The sequence below is a fragment of the Acanthopagrus latus genome, chromosome 14 (genome assembly GCF_904848185.1).
Source record: "Acanthopagrus latus isolate v.2019 chromosome 14, fAcaLat1.1, whole genome shotgun sequence".
NCBI lineage: Eukaryota > Metazoa > Chordata > Actinopteri > Spariformes > Sparidae > Acanthopagrus > Acanthopagrus latus.
This window is the reverse complement of record NC_051052.1, coordinates 3,385,307-3,412,408: the sequence shown is the minus strand read 5'-3', so window position 1 is coordinate 3,412,408 and position 27,102 is coordinate 3,385,307. Positions and strand designations below refer to the sequence as shown.

The window sequence follows — 27,102 nt, the reverse complement described above, 5'->3', positions numbered from 1 at the left end:
ACGTGTGTGTACACACACACATACAGGTCTATAATCACACATGACAAAAAAAGAAGTAAGAAAACAGTTCCTCTTTTATAACATTTTCAATACTGCAAAAAAATAATAAAACTGTATGCATATTGGGCCTAAGGTTGGTGACCCCTCAAATGAAATTCCTCATACTCCTGTAAATCTCTCCAACCTGGCCTGTACTGTTTTGAGTTGTAGTGCTGCACACGTTGCTGCCCTCTGGTGGAAACATCTGGACAGTTAAATATTTCCATACCATCCTCTCTCCCAGTGCTGTTGATGCTTGACGAAGGTGCTGCTGTTCTTTATTGCTGTATTTGTTGATTCCTCGGGGGGCACTCCACTCAGACTGATGTGTTTTTCACTCTGCAAGGCTTTCTTGGCTTCACCTGGCCCAGCACTTTGGCAGGCACCCCGGCCTTTCCTCCTCCTGTAATAGTACTTAACACACATCTCTAAATTGATTACATTCTTTGATCACGCCATTTTTTCCGTAGTACTGCCTTGCTCCGTTTAACTTGGCAGCCCTCGTGTGAGAATGATGGATAGTTCTCAGGCATGAGATGAAATATTTGTTTTTCTGTCCTCTTGGATTGTGTCTCAATTTTAAGGGGAGGGAGCCATGTAAATTCCTGTGGCTGAATGCAGTCCAGGCTCTTATTTAATCATCCTGCTTTTATGACCTCTGAAGGCTTCATCCCTCATTTCTTACTTGAAATACATCTTTGTGTTTACGTATGCATCAAGGAAAGATGAGGTCTATAGATCTGTCATTTGAATTTCTCAATGGTGTGTCTAAATGGAGGATATTGTGGTCTTAAATGTTTATAAAATTCTTTTGAATCCTCAGAACTGCCAAGTGAATAACACATGATTCCATGATGACACCGACCCACACATGCACATACACTCACACTCACAAGGTATTTGATGGTGCAGAAGGACCAAGTCAAACAGTCAGCCTCCCTCTTTTCTCACTGTAGTGTTATGTGTGTGTGTTTCTTGCAGACTCAGAGAACAGCTACACACTGAGCTGCGGAGTACCAGTCCAGCCTGGTAAAGCTCCTCAGAAGAAGAATGCCACCACTGCCCTACCCACCTGCACCGGTATAAACGATGGGAAATGCAGCACTCAGAGCCAGGTTTACTGAGAAAAGGGCCAGCTGTTTCATGGAGTTGAGATTTTACCCAGACAGCCCGCTCTTTATGCTGTCAGGTCCTGGACTGATCCGAGCACCAGCCTCCAGACACATATTGCCAGTGAAGATTAGCTCATTGGTGCAGTTCAGTAGTGGGATTTCTATCAGATGACTTAGCTCAGAATATAGATATTAAAGTAGTGATGCTGGTTGCATTTTTAAACTAGTTTGCAGTTGCTCCAACAGTTGTGGCAAACTACAACTTTGTAAAGAAACTGAATGCAAAGTATACAAACCTTTACTTCATGAAGAGTATTTCTGTTTCCTTGGTGACCAAGATATCCTGGAAGTGGATTAAGAATATTGTAATTGTTATGGATTAATTCATACTATTATTATAGTAATTTTGACCCTCTATGAGTGACCTGTAGTTAATTTTGTTGCTCATCAAAATTAATTGAGTATGCTATCACTAGCACAGTAACTTTAGCACAGTACACAGTACTTCATCAATGAAAACTATCCATACATACAAGTGTAGTCTTGATTAAAAAATGAGCAAATTTGACCTTCAGTCGATCACTTTCTAATATATAAGAACCTAAACTAAAATGTTGTTACCACACAGCCAGCAGCAGGACAAAAATGTTATTATCATTTATTTCATTTACCATTAATTTCCTGTTACTTCTGTCAGTGGATATGTGTGGGATGCTAGTAAGGGAGGCTGTCCTTGTGTCAGCAGAACCATTTACATTCACAGTTAGGGCATTTAGCAGACGCTTTTTGTCCAAAGTGACTTACAAATTCTTTCACATTCATAAATTGATGGCAGAGGCTGCCATGCAAGGTGCCAACTGCTCATCGGGAGCAACTTGGGGTTCAGTATCTTGATTAAGGACACTTTGACACGCTGCTAGCGGGAGCCAGGATGCGATTACTAGATGACCAGCTCTGCCTCCTGAGCCGCCCCTCAGTTCTCTACTGGATCATTGTGGAGCCTTTGCAAATTGAAGTGGGGTTCAAGAAGGCCAGTGAAAGATAAAACAGTCTATTACTTGATAGCAAATAAAGACCAATGTATTTAAAAAAAACTAATTGAGATTAGGGGAACAGAAAATTTCATCTTGTATTGTGAATTGAGAAAGGTCAAACATGTATACAGCTGAAAAATTCCTAGATGTACAGTACTTGATTTACTCTTGTTTAAACTATGCTCTGATCAACCGTCTTTTGTTTCTGCTGTGTATGAATGAAGACATGCTGGCCCCGCCCATCAAACAGAAGGCAAGGTTTAAGATCAAAGATGCCAAGTGTCACCTAAGGCCTCGCAACAAAGAGAAACACAGAGATTCATCCAAGCAGAACCCACAAGGTGAATAACTTCCACAGTTTGAGCTATACTGGATCACCAACATATTTGTTCAGTTTAGTCAGCCTCAGTTTACAGGGAGTGCAGAATTATTAGGCAAGTTGTATTTTTGAGGATTAATTTTATTATTGAACAACAACCATGTTCTTAATGAACCCAAAAGACTCATTAATATCAAAGCTGAATATTTTTGGGAGTTGGAGTGGGGCTTTTTTAGTTTTAGCCATTTTAGGAGGATATCTGTGTGTACAGGTGACTATTACTGTGCATAATTATTAGGCAACTTAACAAAAAACAAATATATACCCATTTCAATTATTTATTTTCACCAGGGAAACCAATACAACAGCTCAACATTCACAAATATACATTTCTGACATTCAAAAACAAATCAGTGACCAATATAGCCACCTTTCTTTGCAAGGACACTCAAAAGCCTGCCATCCATGGATTCTGTCAGTGTTTTGATCTGTTCACGATCAACATTGCGTGCAGCAGCAACCACAGCCTCCCAGACACTGGTCAGAGAGATGTACTGTTTTCCCTCCTTGTAAATCTCACATTTGACGAGGGACCAGAGGTTCTCTATGGGGTTCAGATCAGGTGAACAAGGAGGCCATGTCATTAGTTTTTCTTCTTTTAGGCCCTTTCTTGCCAGCCACGCTGTGGAGTACTGGGATGCGTGTGACGGAGCATTGTCCTGCATGAAAATCATGTTTTTCTTGAAGGATGCGGACTTCTTCCTGTACCACTGCTTGAAGAAGGTGTCTTCCAGAAACTGGCAGTAGGACTGGGAGTTGAGCTTGACTCCATCCTCAACCCGAAAAGGCCCCACAAGCTCATCTTTGATGATACCAGCCCATACCAGTACCCCACCTCCACCTTGCTGGCGTCTGAGTCGGACTGGAGCTCTCTGCCCTTTACCGATCCAGCCACGGGCCCATCCATCTGGCCCATCAAGACTCACTCTCATTTCATCAGTCCATAAAACCTTAGAAAAATCAGTCTTGAGATATTTCTTGGCCCAGCCTTGACGTTTCAGCTTGTGTGTCTTGTTCAGTGGTGGTCGTTTTTCCAGCCTTTCTTACCTTGGTCATGTCTCTGAGTATTGCACACCTTGTGCTTTTGGGCACTCCAGTGATGTTGCAGCTCTGAAATATGGCAAAACTGGTGGCAAGTGGCATCTTGGCAGCTGCACGCTTTACTTTTCTCAGTTCATGGGCAGTTATTTTGCGCCTTGGTTTTTCGACACGCTTTTTGCGACCCTGTTGACTATTTTGAATGAAATGCTTGATTGTTCGATGATCACGCTTCAGAAGCTTGGCAATTTTAAGAGAGCTGCATCCCTCTGCAAGATATCTCACTATTTTTGACTTTTCTGAGCCTGTCAAGTCCCTCTTCTGCCCCATTTTGCCCAAGGAAAGAAAGTTGCCTAATAATTATGCACACCTGATATAGGGTGTTGATGTCATTAGACCACACCCCTTCTCATTACAGAGATGCACATCACCTGATATGCTTAATTGGTAGTGGGCTTTCGAGCCTATACAGCTTGGAGTAAGACAACGTGCATAAAGAGGATGATGTAGTCAGAATACTCATTTGCCTAATAATTCCGCACTCCCTGTACACACAATCTATACTTCCCGACTGCCATAAAACTGCATTGTTCTTTTTTGTTTTACCTGGCAGGAGGCCAGTTCCCCTGCACTGACGACTGCCAGGTGACTTTTGTCAACCTCAAGTGTGACTCATCTAAGAAGCGCCGAAGAGGTCGCAAATCTCCTTCCAAAGAGGTTTCGCACATCACAGCTGAGTTTGAGATGGAGATGAAGGAGGAGGAAGCCTCAGGTGTGATGTTCTTTCTTACGTGTTAATAAACATACATACAGTGCAAAACCAATTTAGATAATCACCTGCATACTTTATATACAGTGCCTGAAACAAATCTTTGAGATATGAGTTCTTACATTATAAACATAATTGAGACATGATCAGGATTTTGTCTTTCAAGGAAAATTAGCATGAAAGTATTCAGAAATAAAATTAACCAATTTGTCTTCAATGGAGTTTGCCAATGGTCATTTCTTGCCTCAGAGTCATGTAACGTGGACTGCGTGCGGGAGAAGATGAAGCAGAAGCTGCAGAGCGCTATGCGGACGCTCAGGAAGTCTATCAACAAACAGCAATTCTACATCCAGTTCTCTGGGACGGAGTACGAGGTGGCCCAAAAACCGTCCAGAGTACCAGAGGGTGCCGAGGCCTGCAGCACGGGACAAGTCCTCAGAGATGGAAAGTGCGGTAAGTCTTGCTCGATGTCAGTTGATGCTGTGATGTTGGTATCCTGTCATCCTGTCATAACGGGGAGCTACAGAAAGTGTTCAGTCAGTACTCACCTGTGCGGTTCTCCTCAGTAAGCTGTGGTGTGGGGACGTTCTACAGCGGGGAGCAGGAGCAGTGTGTCCAGTGTCCCCCCGGTACCTACCAGGACACAGCAGGTCAACTGTCTTGTGAGCCGTGTCCCAGCATTGAAGGACAGGGCATCGCTGGTGCCAAAAACGTGTCACAGTGTGGAGGTAATTCACCACCACATCATTAGAGGCATTTCAAAAGCCCCAATACTCTTCCTCAACAGTACTGAAATCATTGCTGTATTATCCATATTAATACACAGGAGCTGGTGTGAATGAAGGATTTACAGTCCATTAGAGTACCTTACACCTTTCGCCTGGCTGCCAATCACATGTAGACTTTCCCTAAATTTGATCTGTTATAATTCCTGCCGTTGTGTATGTATGTCTTCTTTACACTGGCGACACATAAATCCAATGTGCCAGTCCCAAGTACAAATATCTGGCCTTGTGGTCATTAAAGTGAACTGAATGGTAGTATGGGAGTTAACAGCCAAAAGAGAGCAACAGACCAGTGTTGTATTTGGTTAATAAGCTGTTGGTGGAGAGATTAGGAAGAAATCGGCCAACTGATCCCACACTGAGAATCACTTTTACACTGTGTAATTGTAATTAATGTCTAACAGCTTCTAAATCAAGCTACAAATACAGATAAATTAGGAGAAAAAAAATGTTTTACTTGCCACAGGTCAGTGTCCAGCAGGCCATTTCTCTGCTGATGGATTCCGCCCATGTCAGATCTGTCCGCTGGGCTCATACCAGCCAGAACCAGGCCGGGTCCTCTGCTTCACCTGTGGAGGAGGTCTCATGACCAAGTATGAAGCATCGGTGTCCTTCAGAGACTGTGAAGCCAAAGGTGAGGCTTTGTGACAGGGTGTATCACTTAATGTCTACAGTATGTTTCCACTGTACTTGTTCATAGTTGCTACCACCAGGTAAGGTGCCAGGATTTCAGTTTTCTATATTAGTAACATTTTTTTTATTTGACATGTTTTTGCTCTTGCTAAAACAAAGATATGCTGATATGCTGTGAAAGCCAGCTAGCGCCTCTCACTGAATCTGTCACTGTTAAACTCTTTTTCTGAAACATGTTCATGCCCATATTATTTATCAAACAGTTTATATTTATTCTGACATGCAAGCTCACATCAATTTTTTTTAACATGTAGATTATCAGACTGATAATCAATTCAATTGATTGCAGAGGGAGAGAGAGAGAGAGCCAGACTTCATTAACTATGAAGGATACAAACATATCTACAAACATCCCCCTTTGTAACAGACTTGCATAAACACACAAAGACAAAGCTATGATAGCATGGTCAACAAAACTGGCAAACAGATGGTACAAATGTGTAAAGGCTTGGGTCTGTACATTGTTAATGGCAGAATCAGAGAAGACTCTCTGGGCAGACTAACACAATGCTCTGTGTTAGGTAGCAGTGTTGCAGATTATGCCATTACTGACATTTAACCACAATATATAAATGCATTCACTGTATCACCGCAACAACCCCTTTCAGACCATAGCCAAATAACCCTATTTCTGAAAAAGTCATCGTCAACCACTGTGAATCCAAACCCTGAGCCAGGGCTGTTTCCTCTACCGTGGAGATACAAATGGACAGAAGAGAGCACTGCTGCCTATACCGCTGCACTACACTCTGCTCAAATTCACAACATGCTAGATCAGGGGTGGGCAATTATTTTTTTCCATGGGGCCACATGAGAAACTGAAAATATTGTGGAGGGCCGGGCCAAAAGGCTGAACTCAATTCTGCGTAATATTAATTGTATTTCTTTATAAAACGCAGTAAATAGCATTGTTTTGACAAGCTGGTACGAGTATATGTTATAGTTAAACAAAAAAGTGAGGTTGCCTTACAAAAAAAATGTAATTTATTAAATCAAATTTCCCAAAACAATGGTAAACGAAATGAACATTTTTCACTATTTGTGACTCATATTAGTGAAAATTTCCAGTCACATTCACTCAAACACATTTTGAGTTTCATTTACTGTTGGAAAGAGGTTCTTAGCATTCTAATGACATCACAATATTGTCTTTGTACTCCAAATATTAAGCAAGATACATCATATTGAACTGTCACTAAACATCACTGAACTGTGAATGTGAGAAAAAGGCTTCCAAAGAAAGTGTCCCAGTTCACTGCTAGTTGGTGCCTTTACATGCCAACATTTGTAGTCTAATCACCTCACTCTCATTTTAGCACTGATTTGCATAACACATGTTGGTGTACAATACAATGCAAAAATACCAGTTTCTGATCCCCGTCGATTTCGGTCACTTTATTTTGCATACGTTTCAAAAGTCCGACATTTTTTCCGGTAAGATTTGGACAACCGTCCGTTGTGACGCCTGTCTGTCCCATTTCAGTCCCAGTGTGTCCATGCACTCGTTTACCTCCGTGAACAGATCGCTCCCTGTCGTCGTTCCCTTCATCGACCGCATTGCTGCCAGCCTCCTCCGTAATCTTGAAGTCCGGTGTTATCCCGTGGACGAATACGAGTAACTGGGCTGTGTTGCAGACATCACAGCTCTCGTCCAAAGCCAAGGAGAAAAAGTCGAAACGTGCCACTTCACGTTGCAGCTGAAGCTCCAGATTACCCGCAATGTCCTCGGTCTGGACAGCGGGACTTGCTCAAATGCCGCTTTTTTTTCAGGGCATATTAGTGCTGCAGAGTCCACCAAGCACTCTTTGACAAACTCCCCCTCTGAGAACGGCTTACTGTATTTAGCGAACTAAACACGGCTTTACCTCTGACTTCGGTAAATAAATACTTAGCAGTCCAATTCTTTTTGAAAACCCTGCATTCAGCATCTACCTCTCTTTTTTAGCGGACATTTAGGGGGCTAAAGTCCTCTTGCGACAAGGATCCAATCATGTGCACGTCTATTGCGTCATTATGCACGTGAATAAAAAAAAACAACAACTTCAAAATAAAACCAGTGCAGCTTTAGACCATGCATGAGGTAAAATTAGAAAGTATGTTTATTTTGTAATTTCCAATTAGCCTTACAGGGGAGGTCAGAGCCGATCAAAGGGCCGTATGTGGCCAGGGCCTATAATGCCCAGGTCTGTGATACTTTTCTCAACACCCAGTATCAGCCTTAAAGGGAATACATACATCTGGCCACACATCAATTAAACACAATATTTATTCAATTGACAAAATAGTCTACATTAAAAATCTCACAAACTAAAAAATCAAGCATGAAACAAAAAGAGTGATGGTTTGATAAAGAATGTGCTGTATCCAGACAAAACCTGAGAAAACAGAAAACACAGGAAGCCAAGTGCCCTAATGGGACAGCTTGAATATGTCCAAACTCTGAAAGATTACAAAAGACTCCTTCATGTGAAAAAAAATGCATCATGTGGAGGGAGAACTCAACAAAATTGAAAAAGCTATAAATGAAAACACCTTTTGGAAATTATGGAAAAACATCAACAGAAATCCATGTACAGAGACCAACCCAATTCAAAATAGCAGAATGTGGAAAAATTACTTTGATGACCTCTATAAAAATCCAGAGTGTCACGGTCTGAATCCCCACCAAATTTTAACAACAGACAAACTGAAAGAACTAGAAATGACAGTGAAGGACATCCAGTGTGCCCTTGACTACCCCATCACCATTAAAGAAATACAGCACAAAATCAAAACCCTTAAAAATGGAAAAGCTTGCTGTATAGACAGCATTAACTCAGAGATGCTGAAACACAGTAATTTAGGTCTCATAAAGATCTCATTTCTACTATATTTAAAAGTGGAGACAAGTACATCCCCAGCAATTACAGGGGCATCTGTGTTAACAGCAACCTCTCACAGATCATCATATTCTGTCTAGAAGCCAAATTGGCTTTTTACCCAATCATCAAACATCTGACCATATCTACACTCTCCATAAACTTATCCAACAGCAAGTTCGCAAAAAAAACACAAAGGAAAGATGTTTGCATGTTTTGTAGATCTAAAAAAGGATTTTGACACTATTTGGCACAATGGGTTATTTTTACATCTTCTACAAAATGGAATTGGGGGTAAAATATATGATCTAATCAAATCCAAATATTCTGACAACCAGCGCTGTGTCAAAATTGGAAACAAAAGAACAGAGTTCTTCAAACAAGGAAAAGGGGTGCATCAGGGGTGCAACCTGTCTCCTACTCTGTTCAACATTTATATCAATAAATTGGCCACGCTTCTTGAACAGTCCCCAAGCCCAGGATTAGATCTACAAGGCAAAACAATCAAATTCCTCATGTATGCAGATGACCTAGTTCTACTGTCCCCAACAGAACATAATCTACAGCAGAACCTCTCTCTGCTGGAGACGTTCTGTCAAAACTTGGTGGTAGATATCAACCTTGACAAAACCAAAGTCATGGTACTCCAAAAAAAGTCGTTGTTCGAACGAACAAATCTTTTAAGTGAACGAAGTGAATGGAATCACTTCACGAACTGATTTTTTTCCTTTCTCAGTTCAGTTGAGCTCACCCACGAGCATGCCGGCTGGAAGTGGAACTGCCGCCACTCACTCAGAGAACTGTGAGGACGTGATTCACGTTTGCGCTGTGATTCGTTCGTGATTCGTGAACCTACTGCACACAGAGAACTGTCGCTGTAGATGTGATTCTCGTTCATGTACTGTGCTGACAGTGGCGCTGTGTCACTCACTCACTCACTCAGGGCAGAGGAGTTGATTCACGTTCAGTACCTGTACTGCTAAAATTAGCACTGTGTTGCTATATCCATGTAACATCATGTAGAGTGAGTTTACTGCACAGTAAAAGTCACTCACGTTCGCGAACGTGATTCTCAGACCTGCTGAGGACGTGAATCATGTTCGCGTCGTCACTCACGTTCGCAAACGTGATTCACGTTCACGCAGATTCAGTGACAGTGCGAACATGATTCACGTCCTCAGCAGGTCGTTCACGAACGACTGATTCACTCATGATTCACGTTGCTGAGGGCATGATTCTCGTTCATGTACTGTGCTGACAGTGGCGCTGTGTCACTCACTCACTCACTCACTCAGGGCAGAGGAGTTGATTCACGTTCAGTAACCGTACTGCTAAAATTAGCGCTGTGTTGCTAATATCCGTGTAGCATCATGTTTAGTGATTTTACTGTGCACAGAGGACACTTTCACCGTGTAATAATTTGAGTGCATGTATACCACTCAAAGCAGCACTGCGTCCCCCATGAATGATTTTGTACTATAGTCCGTGAACACACCGTCCCTCAGTAAGTGAACGTTAACCTCAGGGCTGAATTATGAACTGAATGACGGATCGTTTGGCAGCTTATCAGTTTAGGGAGTTGGAGAGCACCGAACGATTCGGTGAAAGAATCTTTTGAACGAATCATTTTAATGAACGTATTCTAGAGATTCAGTACAGTAAAAAGAACTGCTGTTCCCATCACTAATGTGTGGCCCTTCAGGGATAAATACCAGTTACTTTTGTGATCCCTTGACTTGTCATCCAGCACCACCATCAGGTCAAAATGGTTATTTTCCCAATACCTATTTTTGCAAGTCCAAAGTACCTCCATGCAAGTACACACTTACAGAGCTGTTAGCATGACTGTAAACTGTTTGCTTTATGTTATCAGAGATTTTTATGCTCCACTTTAAAATTCTGTATGTTTATATTGACATTTGCAATGAAGCAAGTAATTTGTAAGCAGCTTCATTGCTAAGGCAGTTATTTAGGGTTAGTTAGGGTTATAAAGGAGTGCGTAGATGTGTAAGAGATGAGACGACATCTTTACACGGTTTACTGCTTTGTTTATCTGCATGTTTTTGAATGAATTAAATCACAGCTGTGTGATGTATTTTGTAGATGGACTGCTGTTTATGTGTTTATCCCTTCTGTTCCTTCTCAGTGCACTGTGCTCCTGGACATTACTACAACTCCAGCACCCACCGCTGTATCCGCTGCCCAGCAGGAACCTACCAGTCTGAGTTTGGACAGAACTACTGCATCACCTGCCCAGGGAACACCACCACTGACTTTGATGGTGCCACCAATGTGTCTCACTGCAAAAGTAATCCTCCTTAACTGTTGCCAGACATTGCCACTCTTGTATTGAAATGACTTATATTGCATAATGCTTATATTTATTGTGTCCTCAGACCAGCTGTGTGGAGGTGAACTGGGAGAATACACAGGCTACATTGAGTCTCCGAACTACCCAGGTGATTATCCATCCAATGTGGACTGTGTCTGGACCATCAACCCACCACACAAGAGGCGGATTCTCATTGTGGTACCAGAAATCTTCCTCCCCATCGAGGATGAGTGTGGTGATGTGCTCGTCATGAGGAAGAGTGGTAAGAGTTATTTTACCTGAGGACAACTGATTAGACAGGATTTATGGTCTGTAGCTTGAAGAGCCCAATAAGAATTTTACATTACCAACATTACAAAACTCAAAATGTGACTGTTACAGCTCATGGCATCTGCCATTAGTTTTTCCTAACCTACAGAAGAACATCTTCAGTCATAAAGATGAACTCTGGTGTGATTTCTTCATTTTCAGCTAAGATAACATTCTCATTTTTAGACAGACTGCCACTTATCTTTGAATAAAGTACTAGCTCTAGTTTGGTTGAGGGCCAGACACATCAAACCGTCAACAAATAACTAACACTAATGAAGCACAACTATCAGCAATAAACTATGTTTAAAAAACTTCTGCAATCTTTTTGTTATTAATGTTATTTTTGACCAGATTTACAGAAATATTTGTTATTTTTGTGATATTAACTTCTCTTGTAAAAATGTATATTTTTTAATGTTAAATTTAAATAAAAAATGTAAATCTAAATATTAAATCTAAATGTTAAATATAAATCTAAATATTAAATATAAATGTTAAATTGAAATCTAAATGTTAAATCTAAATCTCAATATATAATTTTAAATCTAAATGTTAAATTGAAATCTAAATGTTAGATCTAATTCTAAATGTTAATCTGTTTATTGAAACACATCACATCATGTTACATGACCTTTGCAAATAGATGCGTGATTTCTTTTCTTTTTTATTCAAATAAACAAACAAGTAGAAAACATACAAAACATTATCCCACCCTCCACCCCAGTTGGTCTTCCCTTTTCAAACACATCAACCACATTTGTGCATTCATAGTGATGTAAGAGCACAGCTGGACAGAAAAACAGAATGAGTTGTTCACTCCGACACCATCGAAATATAAGATAAGAGGCTGCCATGTAGTATAGAATTTCTCAGTTGACCCTTGGAGTGAAAATTTGATTTTTTCTAATTTAAGGAATGACATTAAGTCAGTCTGCCAAGATTGTTCTGCTGGGGGTTTAGGCAACTTCCAGTGTAGAAGGATATGCCTGCGGACAATCAGAGAGGCAAATGCTTAAATATTTAATGTCTGTTTACTGAATTCTGAATAATTTGAGGGAATGAGCGGACAGGTAGTGATAGCTACACCTAAAACCTCTGACATGATCTTGAAAAAGCTCTTCCAGAACCCTGTTAGTTTTGAGCATGTCCAGAAATTATGAGCAAAGTCAGCTGGGACAAAGGCACATCTATTGCAAGCTTCACTCCTGCCAGAAAAAATCTTTGCTAGTTTTGCTTTGCTGAAATGCATTCTATGCAGTACTTTGAATTGTATTAAGTTAAGACGGGCACTGGATGAGGAGCTATTCACTTGTAATTTGGCTCTCTCCCAACAAGGATCCTGGAGTTATATTCCTAGCTCTTTTTCCCACTCCTGTTTTGCTGTGATCTGTGGAGAGGGGTTAGCCTGGAGAATACCTGTGTACAGCTTTTTATATCATTTTTATCCAAGTTTCTGGTTTGTCAAAAATTTTAGGTAAATCTGCCAGTAAACATGGAAATGTACTGCAATGATCTTTAATAAAACAGCGAACCTGGAGGTAGCGAAAGAAGTTGGTCCGGGGCAAGTCATGCTTATGGAACAGACTCTCAAAATCAACAAATGTACCATTTAAAAACAGGTCGCAGAATGATACGATACCTTTCCCCTTCCAAAGTGTAAATGCGGAGTCAAGTTTAGAAGGTAAAAAAATATGATTATTGCATAACGGACCTAGGAGGACAAGATTATTTAGCTTGTCAAAGTTGACACGATTACAGGATTTGAGGTATAATTTGAAACTGAAAGTGGCAAAGGGGAGCAATTGCGCTGCACTGTTAATCATGTCTCCTCACCGTGCTCTCATGTTGCCTGCCAGCATGTCTATGTACTATTCTGACATGTTTGTCCTCTTCCTCCAGCCCACCCTACCTCCATCACTACCTATGAGACATGTCAGACCTATGAACGACCAATCGCCTTCACATCTCGCTCTCGCAAGCTCTGGATTCAATTCAAGTCCAACGAGGGCAATAGTGGCAAAGGCTTCCAAGTTCCATATGTCACTTATGATGGTGAGTCACCCTGAACACAATTCAGACAGTTGAGTTGGATCTAATATCATGTACAGGTTGCCTTTAGTGAACTTCGGATGTTTTAAATTAAAAAAAACAAAAAACAAAACTGTGTTGTTACTGATTTATATGCTGAATCATACCTTCACTCAACAAGACTCTATACTGTACTTAACTGAACTGTGTATTGTGGTCTCATCATCACTCCATTGTGTTCCAGAGGATTACCAGCAGCTGATAGAAGACATAGTGCGAGATGGGAGGCTCTATGCCTCTGAGAACCACCAGGAGATATTGAAGGTACTGATGGATACAATGCAGCTTCAGACCTATAATTACATGGTGCTTTGACTTTAAGGGAACTGGTTGAAAAAGGTTGAAAAAAGTCTTCACCTCCCTCACCTATGACTGGCAAAGTGAGATAATGCTCTTTGTCTATGTTTCCCCCCTACAGGACAAGAAGCTAATAAAGGCCCTGTTTGATGTGCTGGCCCATCCTCAGAACTACTTCAGGTACACAGCACAGGAGTCCAAAGAGATGTTCCCTCGCTCCTTCATCAAGCTGTTGCGCTCCAAAGTCACCAGGTTCCTTCGGCCGTACAAATAGACAGGCCCCCCCCCTTCTGCCCTGTTCAAGACTCCCATCATCCTGTGTCATTCCAGATCCAACAACCTAAATGTACTCCCCCTCAGCTTTCCCCCCATCTTCCCTTCTTATTTCCTGTATTTGTCACATGATGCCTTTCCTCATCTTTGACCCCTTACCTTCAGTTGGTGCAGCTTTTTGTATAAGGTTTGGCCGATATGTTTTTTTTTAAAATGCAGCAGAGGATTTCTGATATATATTGTGTGTATATGTTGTTTCTTTAAATTTGACAAGATTTGAGTATTATTTCTCAGTTTGGCATCGTAACATGTAGCATTCCCTGAAGACAGGGTAACTTGAATGCTATGTCAGTGAAGGTGCAATATCTGTCAGTATTTTTAACAAAGTCAAAAACACAACATTATAGGCCTGCAGAGACATGGTCAGACATAGCACAGCAGATCCTCATGCCCTTTGTTTTAGGTCAATTTCAGAAACAAGCAGCTATATCAATATCACAGTAGATGTTATTAATCATTGTCACTGAGAAGAACAACAAGAATATCAAAATATAGAGCAACTGATTTGTCAATTTGATGTATTTAATTGAAGGAAAACTTAGCTTTTATGGTGGCTAATAAAATGTGTTTATTGACCAACATTTAAAATATGCATATTGTGCATACCTGTTATGTAGCTGTAGTCACAGAAATAATCTATATCTGTTCAATAGTGTACTCCAGTGACTGTCTTAACAGATTACATGTTAAAGTGAAGTGTCCTTTTGGCTTGTATCGTTTGCAAAGAGTTGTATTTAGCTTGAAAAAGAAAACAGCGACAACCACCATTTTGTTTTTTATTCATTGTATGCCTTTATTTGATCTGACCAGTTGAGAGATGACAGAAAATGAGGGAGAGATAGATGCAACAGTGACCCCATCCAGGGCCTTTTACAGTTTGTGGTTACCATCTCAACCATTAAGCCACAATGACTTCAATGTTGCTGTTCAATGAATTTTCACTGTTTTGGTAGAAACAAAGATTGTCCCCCCTCTCACATATGTATATTAAATTTAAAAAGTAAATACAAAATGTTGTGGTTTTACAGGAGGTTATGTGCTGGCTGCAGAGCAGGACATGTCCATCCTGGTCCTTGTAAAAGTTGTTGACTCTTGTATACCTTTGGACAGAACTAGGCTGACTGTCTCCTGTTGCTTCCAGTCAGTATGATAAGCTTAGTTGAGTGGTGTTAATCATCTTAACTCTCATTAAAAAAGCAAATTTCACAACATGTTGAACTATTTCTATTCAAATGTTTTATTAATAATCTGTAAAGCATGAGAAAATCCGTAATTATGTATTCCCAATGTAATTTTGGTAACGTATTATTGGCACCACCAGTCAGCAAACTAATATATCGGTCAAACCCTATTTCTGCACTCCACATCTTCTTGTTCTCCCAACCATTCCCCAATTTCTGCATCTTTATTAACATGTTTTTTTTCTGCATTCTTTCTTTTACTTTCTCTTTTCCTCATTTTATTTTGCTTTGCTTTGTTTTATGTGTTGTTGTTTTGTTTTTGTATTTATACTGAACATGTCAGAACTTGCAGAAGCCCACATCACAGATTTTTTAGATGCAGCGTACATACAGATATGTAAGACATGTGTGTTTGTGTGGACATACACAGCACAGCATGATGTGTTATGATGCATTAGCCCACACAGTGTATGTGGATGTGTCCTAAACTTCTTTATTGGCATAGATGTGCACAAGCCAGAGATGAGAAGAAGATTGGTGCACTTAAAACACACCTTAACAAGGCAAATGATTTGCATGAAATGTTAAAGTGGAGAAATCTTAACCATTCCACTTTAGGGAGTGCTTTATCCATCGGAGCACAGGGAAAGATTATCTGGGGTGAATCAGGACGACTATATTGTAATTAAATAATTAAAAACAGATATATAACAAGATGAGATAAACTACCTGCAAGTAACAAATTGTTACTTTAGAGAGAAATGGATGTGATGTAACTAATATTTGGAACTTTAATTGCACTTGAATTTTATAGTTACGTATTTGTTACCTTTTTTTGTGTTGTTTTGATATGTGCCACATGTGGCGGTGATGAGAGAGAAAGACAGCTGTGTCTCCTGTTATTGCTCCCACTCTGTGACTTGCGGTTACCCCTAAATCTCTCAGTTACAGTAGCTTCAAGTCCCATTCACTCACCCTGTGAGTAAACATTTCGGTTGAAGCCTCAACATCTCAACAGTGGAGATTGTGTGTTAAACTAAAGTGGAAGGAAGACAGTTTAAGCATTGGATCACTCTAACTTGCCAGCACCACTACAGCTAGTCTGTGTCTTCACTGCCCCATCCTGCTTCATCCTGCCAACATGTCCTATAGCTGCCAGAGAGAAGAAGCTTCACCATAAATGCTTCTTGTATGATGGCATTATACATACATACTACTACAGTATATGCCTGTTTCTAAAAAAACTACTTCAAATATATGCATTCACACGGATGCAATCTCTTTCCATTAAATAGGAAGTATAGTGTGTATACTATGCTTTTCTTTTATAACCCAGCTAGATGTTTCTGTGTCATTCCCATTGGTACTAATACATCTATGAAATCCTATATCGCATATTGAAGATGGACTCTATATGTGCACAATGTGAGTGGAGTTGTAAAACATGTATGTGTGACTGGAGTGTTGATCTGGAGGTGAATGTAGTGGCAGGGATACAGTCGGAATAAGAGGCATCTCCTATCTGAGTGTCTGTGTGTCTGTAGCACTTACAGCTTCAACTGTAAGCCAGTGAACTTTATCTGTGTGTTTTTTTGTTCATTAAGAAGCTTACCCAGATGGATGATAACAAATGCATATGCAATATTCATTATCTGTGTTAACACTGCTCTGGAAGCTTACCTCCTGTTCCCAGAGTCATTCATGTAAAGAGTCTTTGTGCTGAGCATAAGGAAGTTGAGGGAGTGTCAGTGCTAATTTTAGGAAATCTCTGATTGATTTTCTTGAATGATTATAAATTAAAGGACCAGGCTGGAGATTTTGCATGTTTTAGTCCAATTCAAATTATATTGCATAGAATTTTCCAAAGATCAAAGTTTGAGGTTTCCTACCTTACAGAAAGAGACTGGTTTCTGTTCATTTTAGTACATTGTAATCATCAAGGTGCAGAGACTTGCACAATGACTTGAAGACTATTCACTGTCTTACTTTGAGATTGACACCACTCTCATGTCTCTACAGTAAATATGTAGCTAATGCCAGCAGCTGATTGGCTTAGCTTCTGTTTTTTTTGTTAGCCAGTGACCTCTAGTTGCCATAGTAAGTATTACGGCAGCAAAGCAGTTAGTCTGGTGACAAAGTATATTGGCAAAGTCCATATAGGGAGGCGGTTGGGTGATGGTAGGGTCAGACAAGCACAGTACCCTCCCCCAGAAGGCCGCCGCTCATGTCCAGAAACCAGACCAGAAACCAAAAGTCAATGGTGAGTTATTTGAGGTTATTAACATACATATGTTACTTTAATTACATCACTGATGTAGTTATTTTTACCCAGACCAACACTGTTTTCCTAAAGTAAGTTTTGTTGCCTATACCTAACAGCTGTACTTGTACTAAGTAGGCTACTACTTGTGCACTGCAACAGTCATGTTACTTGGGAGTCACTGGCAGTTTGTCTATTCAGTTGTATAGTTATGAGGATATGTTGCTAAAACTCACTTATTAACATGTATCTAGATTGTTTGTTTCATACAACAAATATATCAATTACAGCTTTAGAGACGCTGGTAGATGTATTTACCATACATACATAAGAGCGGTATTAAACTTAGTGTATATTTTACAAAATGTCAAACTTCCTATATAATGAATGAACCATCACAGTGAGCAATTTGTTCTTTCTTTCGGTGTGTTAAAATGTGTTTGTGCTGTAAGAAATCTGTGAGCAGGGAACACATTGTAAGCTCTCCTCATAGTGTCTTGGGAGGTACAGAAATCTGAAAATGAGAAATGTTTCAAATTGGCTCTAGAGCAGCAACTTTTTAAACAAATCCCATAGCCAATATAAATTGACACCTCAAAGCTTGATGAAAGACAAATCCTCTGCACTTTCTTTTACTTTTGGCATGTCAGTGTATTATAGCACAAGGATCATTTTCGAAAATGTATCCAGAACCTCCACTGAATTCCCAGTAGTAGCTCTGTGCTATGGTCATATCATCCCAGATGACAAAAAAAATAGGATTACCTTATCAAGATCCTGAAATATCATAAAGGGTTCCTCATAGATGACCTACCAGGCTATGGCTCTGTACTGAATGCAGTAAACAAACATTATCCTATCTATGACATGCAGATTTAATTCATTTTTGACTTCTGAAGCTGATGTTCCAACATTCCTCTGCCTGACGCTTTTCAGCATCTAACTAATGAATCTGGGATGTTGGAATATTCTTGAGGATACCACCTCTACAAGCTGTCTGCATCTTGATTTTTATAGCGTACTGAAGTAAAACCAGAATGGCTAGAAGAAAGGAAATCCATTTAAAACTTGTCCTTTGGTAAACGGTCTGCAGTCAAGAAAAGCAGTTGGAATTAGTGATCTGTAGCAGGCAAACCACAGATATGGTCCTTTATAGTGCTGATCTGGTCACCATTAAGTGTTTTCTTCCATAACAAACTTTTAAATAGTTGAGAAAACCAAAAATGGAAAATAATTTAAAAGGATATTTTTAGACATTGGCTGATAATCACCCTTAAAATGGAATCTTAAATCCAATTGTCAGTGAGGTCACTGGGTCATTAGATAGGTTCCCAAACTAAAAGCATTATGTTATTAGTTATTGTTCCAAATGGCTGCCACACAGACATGTCACGGTACGGCCTACTTCCTGTTTGAGGTGGGCACTGTGTTATGAAAAAAATTATATGAAATGCTCTAAAATTTATAAGTGACTGTTTTGTTTTCCTAAGAATGTATTCCATTGTGAGTGGGTGTGTGTGTGTTTGAGAGAGAGACTTTGTGCAGTAAAGTGTGAGTGTTTCTGTGTGTGTCTGTTTGTTTGTGTCTGTTTGTTTGTGTGTGTGTGTGTGTGTGTGTGTGTGTGTGTGTGTGTGTGTGTGTGTGTGTGTGTGTGTGTGTGTGTGTGTGTGTGTGTGTGAGTAAGCATTGAATTTTTGTGCTGGGTGCCTGTGATAGATAAAGAGACTGTGTATGTATGTACTTTAGTCCAATTTGTAGAGGAATAATTTTAACGTTTGTGTTAGTCGGTTGTACCCAAAGAGAGAAACTGTAACGCAGTGTGTGCCATTGTTTGGTCCATGAAACTCCAGTACTGAACAAATTAAATAAAACAGTAGCAGAAAACAGACTCAAGTCGTCTCATTTTGTGCGTATGTGTCAAATCTTCCCATCCACAATGAAAGAGCCACAGAGGAGCCCTTGAGGCAGCTCGTATCTGCTCATTACATCTCTTACCTTTCCTCAGATATGGCCCTATGTGCATGTGAAGTACGCTTTTCAGAAAAGCTGACACTGCTAATATTGTTGTTATCTTCTTCTGTAATCTATGCAGCAGATCAGGACGCTATGCCAGAAACACTCATCATCATCATCAGCACTGGCACGGTTTTTCTTTAACACAAATGTTTCGCTCTCTTTGCTTCACATAGAAGTAGATGAGAGGTGAGCTACACTCTTCCAGTGAACACCCCAGCAGCTACGCTCATCAGTAACACAAGCTACTTAATTAAAGCTTATGAGCAAAAATCCTGCAGATTGTAACCTCACCATACAATATACTGTATGTTTGTTGTCTTATTTTTGCAGGCTGCAGAGGATACATGTTTAAAGACCCTGTCACGTGTTTTTCTTCTTGTATCTATTACTGAATGTTTGAGGTTCCCTGTGTAGAATGATGTGTGTTTAGAGTTTGACAAAAAATATCTGTAGATATATAAAATACTACAGATTTCACATTAAAAGGTGAAATATTTGCTTGTCTCTTTCCAGTTTTTCTCGTGTGTCTGTACAAAATCAGCCATTTGCTTTTGTTTGTTCTGCACAGAATAAAATAATCCATCACAGCATGACACTTTCATTTGGTATAGACAAATTTCCTTTTTTCTTTCTTTTCTGTGTGCGTGGGTGTGTGTGTGTGTGTGTGTTTTAATATAACTTTTGGATTGGATGGCACCCTCCTCCCTGTCAATCTGCTGACACCAAAAGCAGAAAAAAGTCTGCTCCAGGAAATAAACATGTCACCTTACAACTTTGTAAGGTGATACATCCATGTCCTCTTATTATTTTTTTCCCCTGAGAACAGCAGTTCAGTATGACACTGTGACATGCACAAAAGAATTACATAAACTGTGAATTACGGGATAATTACAGAATAATTAGTGTAAATGTATTTACCCACATGCAAATGTCCTGTTGCTGACTGTCAGGCAGTCTCCTTTGGTGATGGAGTTAACAGCCTGTTTAGAATATTACTTTAAGTTCTCAGCTGCTCTGATGTTATTCATTAATCATATTTGACAGGTAGATCTGATATTTCTTACATGACTTTTCTAGGATGTCCAATCAGCAGCCAGCAGCTGCAGGCAAATATGACTGTGCCAGATGCTGAGATTACTTTCCCTACACTATCTTGCTGCCTTCCTTCCATCAGTTGCTCTGCTGAAAGTTCACTGGATATAAAGTGATAAAGATGGAACATGGCTGATTGGATGACAAAATGTGACAAAACATCTACTGTTTGGTTTAATTATTCCAGTGTATACAGTAGGGTTTAGCAATGACTTCATTACAAACCTTACAGAATTCACTACAAAAAGTTCCTGTGGCTGAATACTATATTCTGTCTATTGGCTCCAAGGGCAGAGAGTTCCAGAGCTGGTGCCAATGTATCACTTCACATTCGAAATTTCCCTCAGGAGCTGTGAGCAGAAGCTGAGCCAAAACAAAAGTGAATATTGGACAGTTAAGATTTTGACCCACATAATGAGGATGGTGCAAAATCTTACACTGGAAATATCATTAAATATCTGCTTTTGAAAGGTAATGTCCACTCATAGCAACAAAAGCATGGTTTAGTTTTCCTGTTTTTTTGTAGCCACTCACAGTATTTGATGTATACAACAATCAATTGATATCACTTAAATTTTAAATATTTTGGGCCACTGGACCTTGTTTCTTCTCATGTGTGTGAATGATGTTCTTGGTTCTTCTTCCTCTGCATGAACTGGTCTCTTTTCCTTTGTGTGAATGCTGAACTTGTCTCCTCTGCATCTGTGTGAATGTTGTACTTGTCTCTTCATCTTCCCCACATATAGTGTCATTAACTCTTCACCTTTGGTACAAATGGTTCCCCCTTGAGAATAGAGTCTGTATCTATTTTCCTTTAGTGTGAGTGGTGTGTGAATGGTGTTCTTGTCTCTTCTTCCTCTGTGTGAACGGTATGTCGGTTGTCTCCTCTCCCTTTGTGTGAATGATGTCTTTGTCTCCTGTCACTCTCTGTGAGTGGTGTACATGTCTCCTGTCACTCTGTATGAGTGGTGTACTTGTCTCCTCTCCCTTTGTGTGAATGGTGTCCTTATTTCTGCTCTTTCAATACTGTCCTTGTCTCTTCTCCCTCTGTGTGAATGGTGTTCTCATCTCTTCATCCTCTTTATTAATAATGTCCTTATGTGTTCTCCTGTGGTGTATGTCGTCCTGCCCTGTCTCTTCTCCCTATGTTTGAAATGTCTATTTGTGTTTTACCTCTTGTCTGATTGTCTTTTCAGGTCTACATGGTGTAGAGGAGGTTGTGTTGCTCTGATTGCTCACCTCCAATCAGACTAACACACACGTAATGGAGGCACCTGCATTGTGTATGACTTTTTGGGATTAGGTTGCTGTTGAGTTAGAGTTTGTATGTGTAGCACACAATACAATACCATGTGTGAGTTAATGTAGCTGGAAGTTACTTGACATCCTATCAGATCATTATTCTTCATACAGGTTTACAGTATATCCTACCAAGTTATTGGACCCATTGCCTGTTTATTCTGTGCTGACACCTATTGCGTATCTGTCCATCCTGGACCTCTATCAGTCTCACAAATTAGGGGAGGAATTGATCAAATTTTAATCATAGATGGGACTCTTATGAGGACGTGCAAACGTTCACAACTTTGCCATTTTCCTATTTATACACCTTCTTACTATACATAGGGAGAAAGCATTGAGTGATTGATATAGTGATTGTCAATTTTAAGTCATAATGAACTTTCCAGTTATGGCCAGCAGATGGCAGACTCACTCCAACCTGAGACTCTTTGAGTTTGCTGGTTATGGATGCATGTGTTTGAGCTCCAGATTGTGGTCTATTTGTTTAGCTCATTACCAGCCTAAATCCCAGTCCAATTACCTGCAGATAAACAGGAGCAGAGGTGGTGATATGCTGTAATGCTGTAATTTGACTGATTATCCCTAACTTTGCCAATAAATGATGGAGGATGAATTCTTTTTTATTTTAATTTTAGCAAAAATTGAATGATTTAACAGATTGAGCTCATTTATTAATAACATACAATTTATTGGTGTTTTGGTATTCAATATATCACTGAAAACGATTTAGGTGGAAAGGATAAAGGGGCCTAAGATGTGGAGAAACCGATGAAGCCCATTGACATCTTTATTCATGGCCGTGTCCTATCCTAACAAAAAAAAAATAATAATTCTCAAATGACTAAAATGATGTCACTAGTGTAAGATAATTCCACTTCCCCTTGGTCTCTCTCTACCAGGGACTTGGAGAAATTAGCTTCAGGCCCAATATCATCAAATGTAAGAGAAGAGATAGATTAATGCTATATTATAAAATAATTGGCACATGAAATTAATGTAGAAAAAAAGTAGCATTTATAGAAAATTACAACTTAAGGACTAAATGATGGACTGAGTTACTTGTAATTTTGAATTTTTGCAGCATATTAAATCAAAATGACACTGTTGGTCCCTGCAGGGATATCGAAGGGACAAGGTAAGAGAAGAGCTAAAACTATGAATCCATAATCAATTAGTTGATTTGCAGGAAGCAGCAGGAATTATCTTAATCAAATAATTTGTTTTGCTTTTTAAATCTTTATATGGCAAAATGACACAAGTGTTGTCTTTCCCTGGTTTTAATGGCAGCATTACCGTAAAGTCATGCACATTTCTGAATTTACCAGACTGGCCTACATTTTCTCAAACTTACCATTACTTACTGCAATGTAGTTGCAATTTCAATCAGTATTTAATTTTGTCACCTGGTCCAAACATTTGAGAGAACTTCATGTTCATATATATATATATATATATATATATATATATATATATATATATATATATATATATATATATATATATATATATATATATATATATATATATATATTCAGAAAAGTACATAAAGCAGATCAAATAGCCTATTCTGGACTTCAAGCAACTTTAACATAAACATTATACACTCATTAATTAAAGTCCTTTTACTTACATTTTCTGCTTATAAGAGAACATATGAAAGCAGTACATCCTGCAAAAATGTTCTTACAGTATGAACCCTAATCATTCATGAATTGTTTTATAATCTGAGCATGGTACACATGGTAGGCGATTAGGGGAACTTCCTAGTGTCATTTTGGATCTTAACAATACTGTTTGTTTGATTTTGGCCTAAAGGTTTTAAGTTTAGCTCGCCATTGGAAGAAGTTTGGGCACCCTGGCTTTAAACGATCATGTCGGACGATGAAAAAATGAAAAGAAAAAACAAACTTGTTCACCACAGAATGAATCAATGTGTGGAAGAGTAAAATTTGACATCCACTGTAAACCTTATCCAGTTTCTGTTTTCGGGATGGTGGGTGGTGCAGAGGGGGAATAAAGGTGTAGAGGGCTCTTGACCTCACAAACCGCCGTGATCTCTGTCGCTGTGAATGAGCGGTGTGCAGCCGCGCAGCAGCTCCCGGTCCTCCCTCTCTCCGTCTCCCCTCATTGTACCGGGAAATACAGGGAGATAGAGAGAGAGGGGAAGAGAGAGAGAGAGAGAGAGAGAGAGAGAGAGAGAGAGAGAGGGGAGGGGGAAGAGGAAATAGATCTCTCCACGACGCTCCACCGGTGCACCACGGGGTGCGCATTCAAACTGACCAGCGCGTCTCTGTCACAGCGCAGACAGCGTCCTCTCTCCACATCCATCACCGAGCAACCTCACCGTAGCTGACCACTGGTGCCGGTAGGTTCACTCCTCACTCTTCGTCCCTTCATCTTCAAGGTGCATTTTATGCAGAGGTGTCTTGTTATGCATCATAGGGCAGAGCACAGATTTGCGTTAAACCCGCGCCGGGGGGTGTGTATTCCCGGTTTAATGTCGGCTCCTGGACTCCTCACTTGAATATGCTGTTTTGTTTTTTTTACTCATGTGATGTGGGGTTCTGTGGGTCGCTTGAGCAGTCTGGGTTTTTAATGAAACCACGCATTCACGTCCCGGAATATAACCCGTTCCAGCAGGGCTTGCGGGAACGCTTTAATGTTAGATCAGATTTCAGTAGCGCCGCATCTGAAGGACAAAGTCTCCAAGTACAGTACGGGCTGGAGAGTTTGTGCTGCCTATGGGACCAAACGGCCAAAGTTTGATTAGAGTTCAGTTATTCAGAGCGATTAGTGATGAATATTCTGAACTTCTCTAAAATGTGCATGATGCTGACAATTCACAGGAATGCTCTCATAATTGATCTGAAAAGACGTCATTTGCTGATTTGAATTGAGGTTACGCATTATGCCTGTGAACTGATGAATTGAGACAAATATGTGTGTGAGTGAATTAAAGGTGAATTAAGTGTAATTAAACAGGCAGTTTAATGTAATGTAATGTTTACAGTAAATGTAAATAGAGAGAAAAATATTTTGTGTACCAAAAAAAAAACAAAAACAAAACATCCGTTCTTCTTCCATATTTTTCCATCCAGATGGAATTCTGTCATATATTCATTGTTAAGATGGAATTTTCCTCATAGGTTGTCACCATATTTCACAGAGTTATGACTCCAATCAGACCATCCCACACACTGTTAAGGCTATGCATCAAACAAATGATAAAATACAGTGCCACCTTCAGATGCTTTTTTAATTTGATGTGTGTCCATATGTAGCAGAAAACTAGCAATTAAGCTGAGGAGATTGCCACAAAGTGTAATGTGATGGATGCATGTTCAATATGAGAAAGCGCCCAAGCACCGAGAGCATCAATCAGACGGCCGCTCTTCTGTTTCTGCAGTTATCGGCAACATATTTTATAGAACAGTACAGAGCTCTCTTCTCTTTCATTCTCATTGGATTCCTTGCTGACGGCTAAGAGCCCATCAGATTCAGGACCCCCTGTATGGAGCCTCTTTGAGACTTGTCTGTGAGTAACATGTCTTGTTGTAGAGACGGATTCAGTCATGCCAGTCGAAGAGCTCCAGAAAGTTAAACAGTACTGTTTATCAAGTGCAGTGTCTTGACCAACAGTTCATTTTATTGTGGCCATGACCACTGCTGCCTATAAAAGAAACAAAAACAGTCTATTATCCTAATTATTTTGACGGACACTGCAATGTGACTTATGATTTTAGTGGGAATGGTCATTTTTGCATTTCATTTCTATCATAATAAAATAATGATGACAATGTGATTGGTTTTTACTTTATCAAAAAAGCAGTTCATCCTTGATCATATTTGTGATTTGGATAATTATTTAAGGAATGGCTGAGCCCAAGTTTGCACTCTGGAAAATAATACATTAGTTAAACATTCCTATGAATTTAGATTTTATTTAAAAAAATGTCTAAACAAATAAAGCAATAATCCTGATTCATCTTCAACTGAGTTCATTTTCCAACTAAAAGGCACAACCACGGGTGCAAATCAATTAAGTGGGTTTCTTCTTCAGGTTCACCTCTCACCTGTATTAATTTTGAAAAAGATGTCATTTCTGGATATGTGCATAGAGCACTCACAACACAGTGCCAGATGAAAACTGGAAAATGCTCATCAAAGAAACGACTTTCCAAAAAAGCTTATTCTGTAGACTAATTATAGACTTTTTTAAACTACCCTGTGGAATTTTCAGGAAAAAACAACAATGTTCTTTGGTTGAGTGCCATAAGTCCTGCATGCCTGAAAAACGAGACGGGTGGTTGTGAATGTACTAAATAGACGGTGTGGACTTGAGCGTGCGGAAGCTCTTTGTCATCTGTTCTTTCAGTTGGTATCATTGCAAATAACCCGTAAAGGGATGAAACAATGGTCTTTCGCAAAATATAATGTTCTGACAGACATGAAACTATATATGAACTCAAAATATATATATTTTTAATTAACATTATTATTTTCACAACTCTAACCAGGTAGAATTCAATAAGGCAGACAAGCAAATATACATTTTCTATATTGTGATGCACGGTATGAATTGCCAATATTTACAGCAGCACAGTTTAAAAATATAGCACATCATTAGCCTGACTCTCCAGAGGCAAAATAAGTAAATTAAAGGGACAATAATATTAGCAAATCATTTAGAAAATCAGATTGTAATTATGTTCTGAAATTATGCACCTGGATATGTCACCACGTGTAATGGTAGGTTAGATTTTTTCATCACCTTTGACCTGGTTGGTACAAGTTAAGTGCACCATCTATGGCCAGTTTACCCAGTTAACATATTTTTGTGTCTTCTCATGAGTAATCTAAATGGTGTAGAAACAGAGTACCATTTGTCATGCGGCTGCCTTTAAAAGCAAACATTTTGATACCTGTTCCAAGTGGCCACACTCAAAGTTGGGGCAAAACTGTGCCGCCCATAGTCTCTTTCCAAGAATTCTCTGCCTTTTTTGTGTAGTCTTGACACAGTGAATCATACACTTTGCCACAGATGGATTATTGAATCAGCCTGCTGGGCATACGGAGACATGTACACCAACACAGTGGCTCTTGGTGCCTCATTAATTAGGGCCTGACTGGAGAAGGTGGTGACAATTTACATATTTAATGGGTTTTAGCCACATGTATGACA

The 27,102-nt window shown here is 39.6% G+C and overlaps 2 protein-coding genes across 3 annotated transcripts in view; both read left to right on the top strand.

The window, feature by feature from the left end:
- The window catches only part of scube1 (signal peptide, CUB domain, EGF-like 1), a 126,856-nt gene extending 107,462 nt beyond the window's left edge, over positions 1 to 19,394 (top strand). For both annotated transcript variants that reach the window (XM_037122243.1, XM_037122242.1), the window contains 11 exons: positions 1,021 to 1,119; positions 2,410 to 2,526; positions 4,216 to 4,374; positions 4,621 to 4,824; positions 4,938 to 5,099; positions 5,623 to 5,790; positions 10,854 to 11,015; positions 11,104 to 11,301; positions 13,251 to 13,403; positions 13,624 to 13,703; positions 13,858 to 19,394. In XM_037122243.1, the coding sequence (XP_036978138.1) occupies positions 1,021 to 1,119; positions 2,410 to 2,526; positions 4,216 to 4,374; positions 4,621 to 4,824; positions 4,938 to 5,099; positions 5,623 to 5,790; positions 10,854 to 11,015; positions 11,104 to 11,301; positions 13,251 to 13,403; positions 13,624 to 13,703; positions 13,858 to 14,010 (1,655 nt within the window). In that variant the 3' untranslated portion in view covers positions 14,011 to 19,394. The remainder of the gene's footprint in view (positions 1 to 1,020; positions 1,120 to 2,409; positions 2,527 to 4,215; positions 4,375 to 4,620; positions 4,825 to 4,937; positions 5,100 to 5,622; positions 5,791 to 10,853; positions 11,016 to 11,103; positions 11,302 to 13,250; positions 13,404 to 13,623; positions 13,704 to 13,857) is intronic.
- Positions 19,395 to 24,138: 4,744 nt separating this feature from the next.
- Positions 24,139 to 27,102, top strand: part of mpped1 (metallophosphoesterase domain containing 1) — a 93,516-nt gene continuing 90,552 nt past the window's right edge. The window contains exon 1 of the mRNA XM_037122415.1: positions 24,139 to 24,285. The gene's annotated coding sequence lies outside the window, so the exon portion shown is untranslated. The remainder of the gene's footprint in view (positions 24,286 to 27,102) is intronic.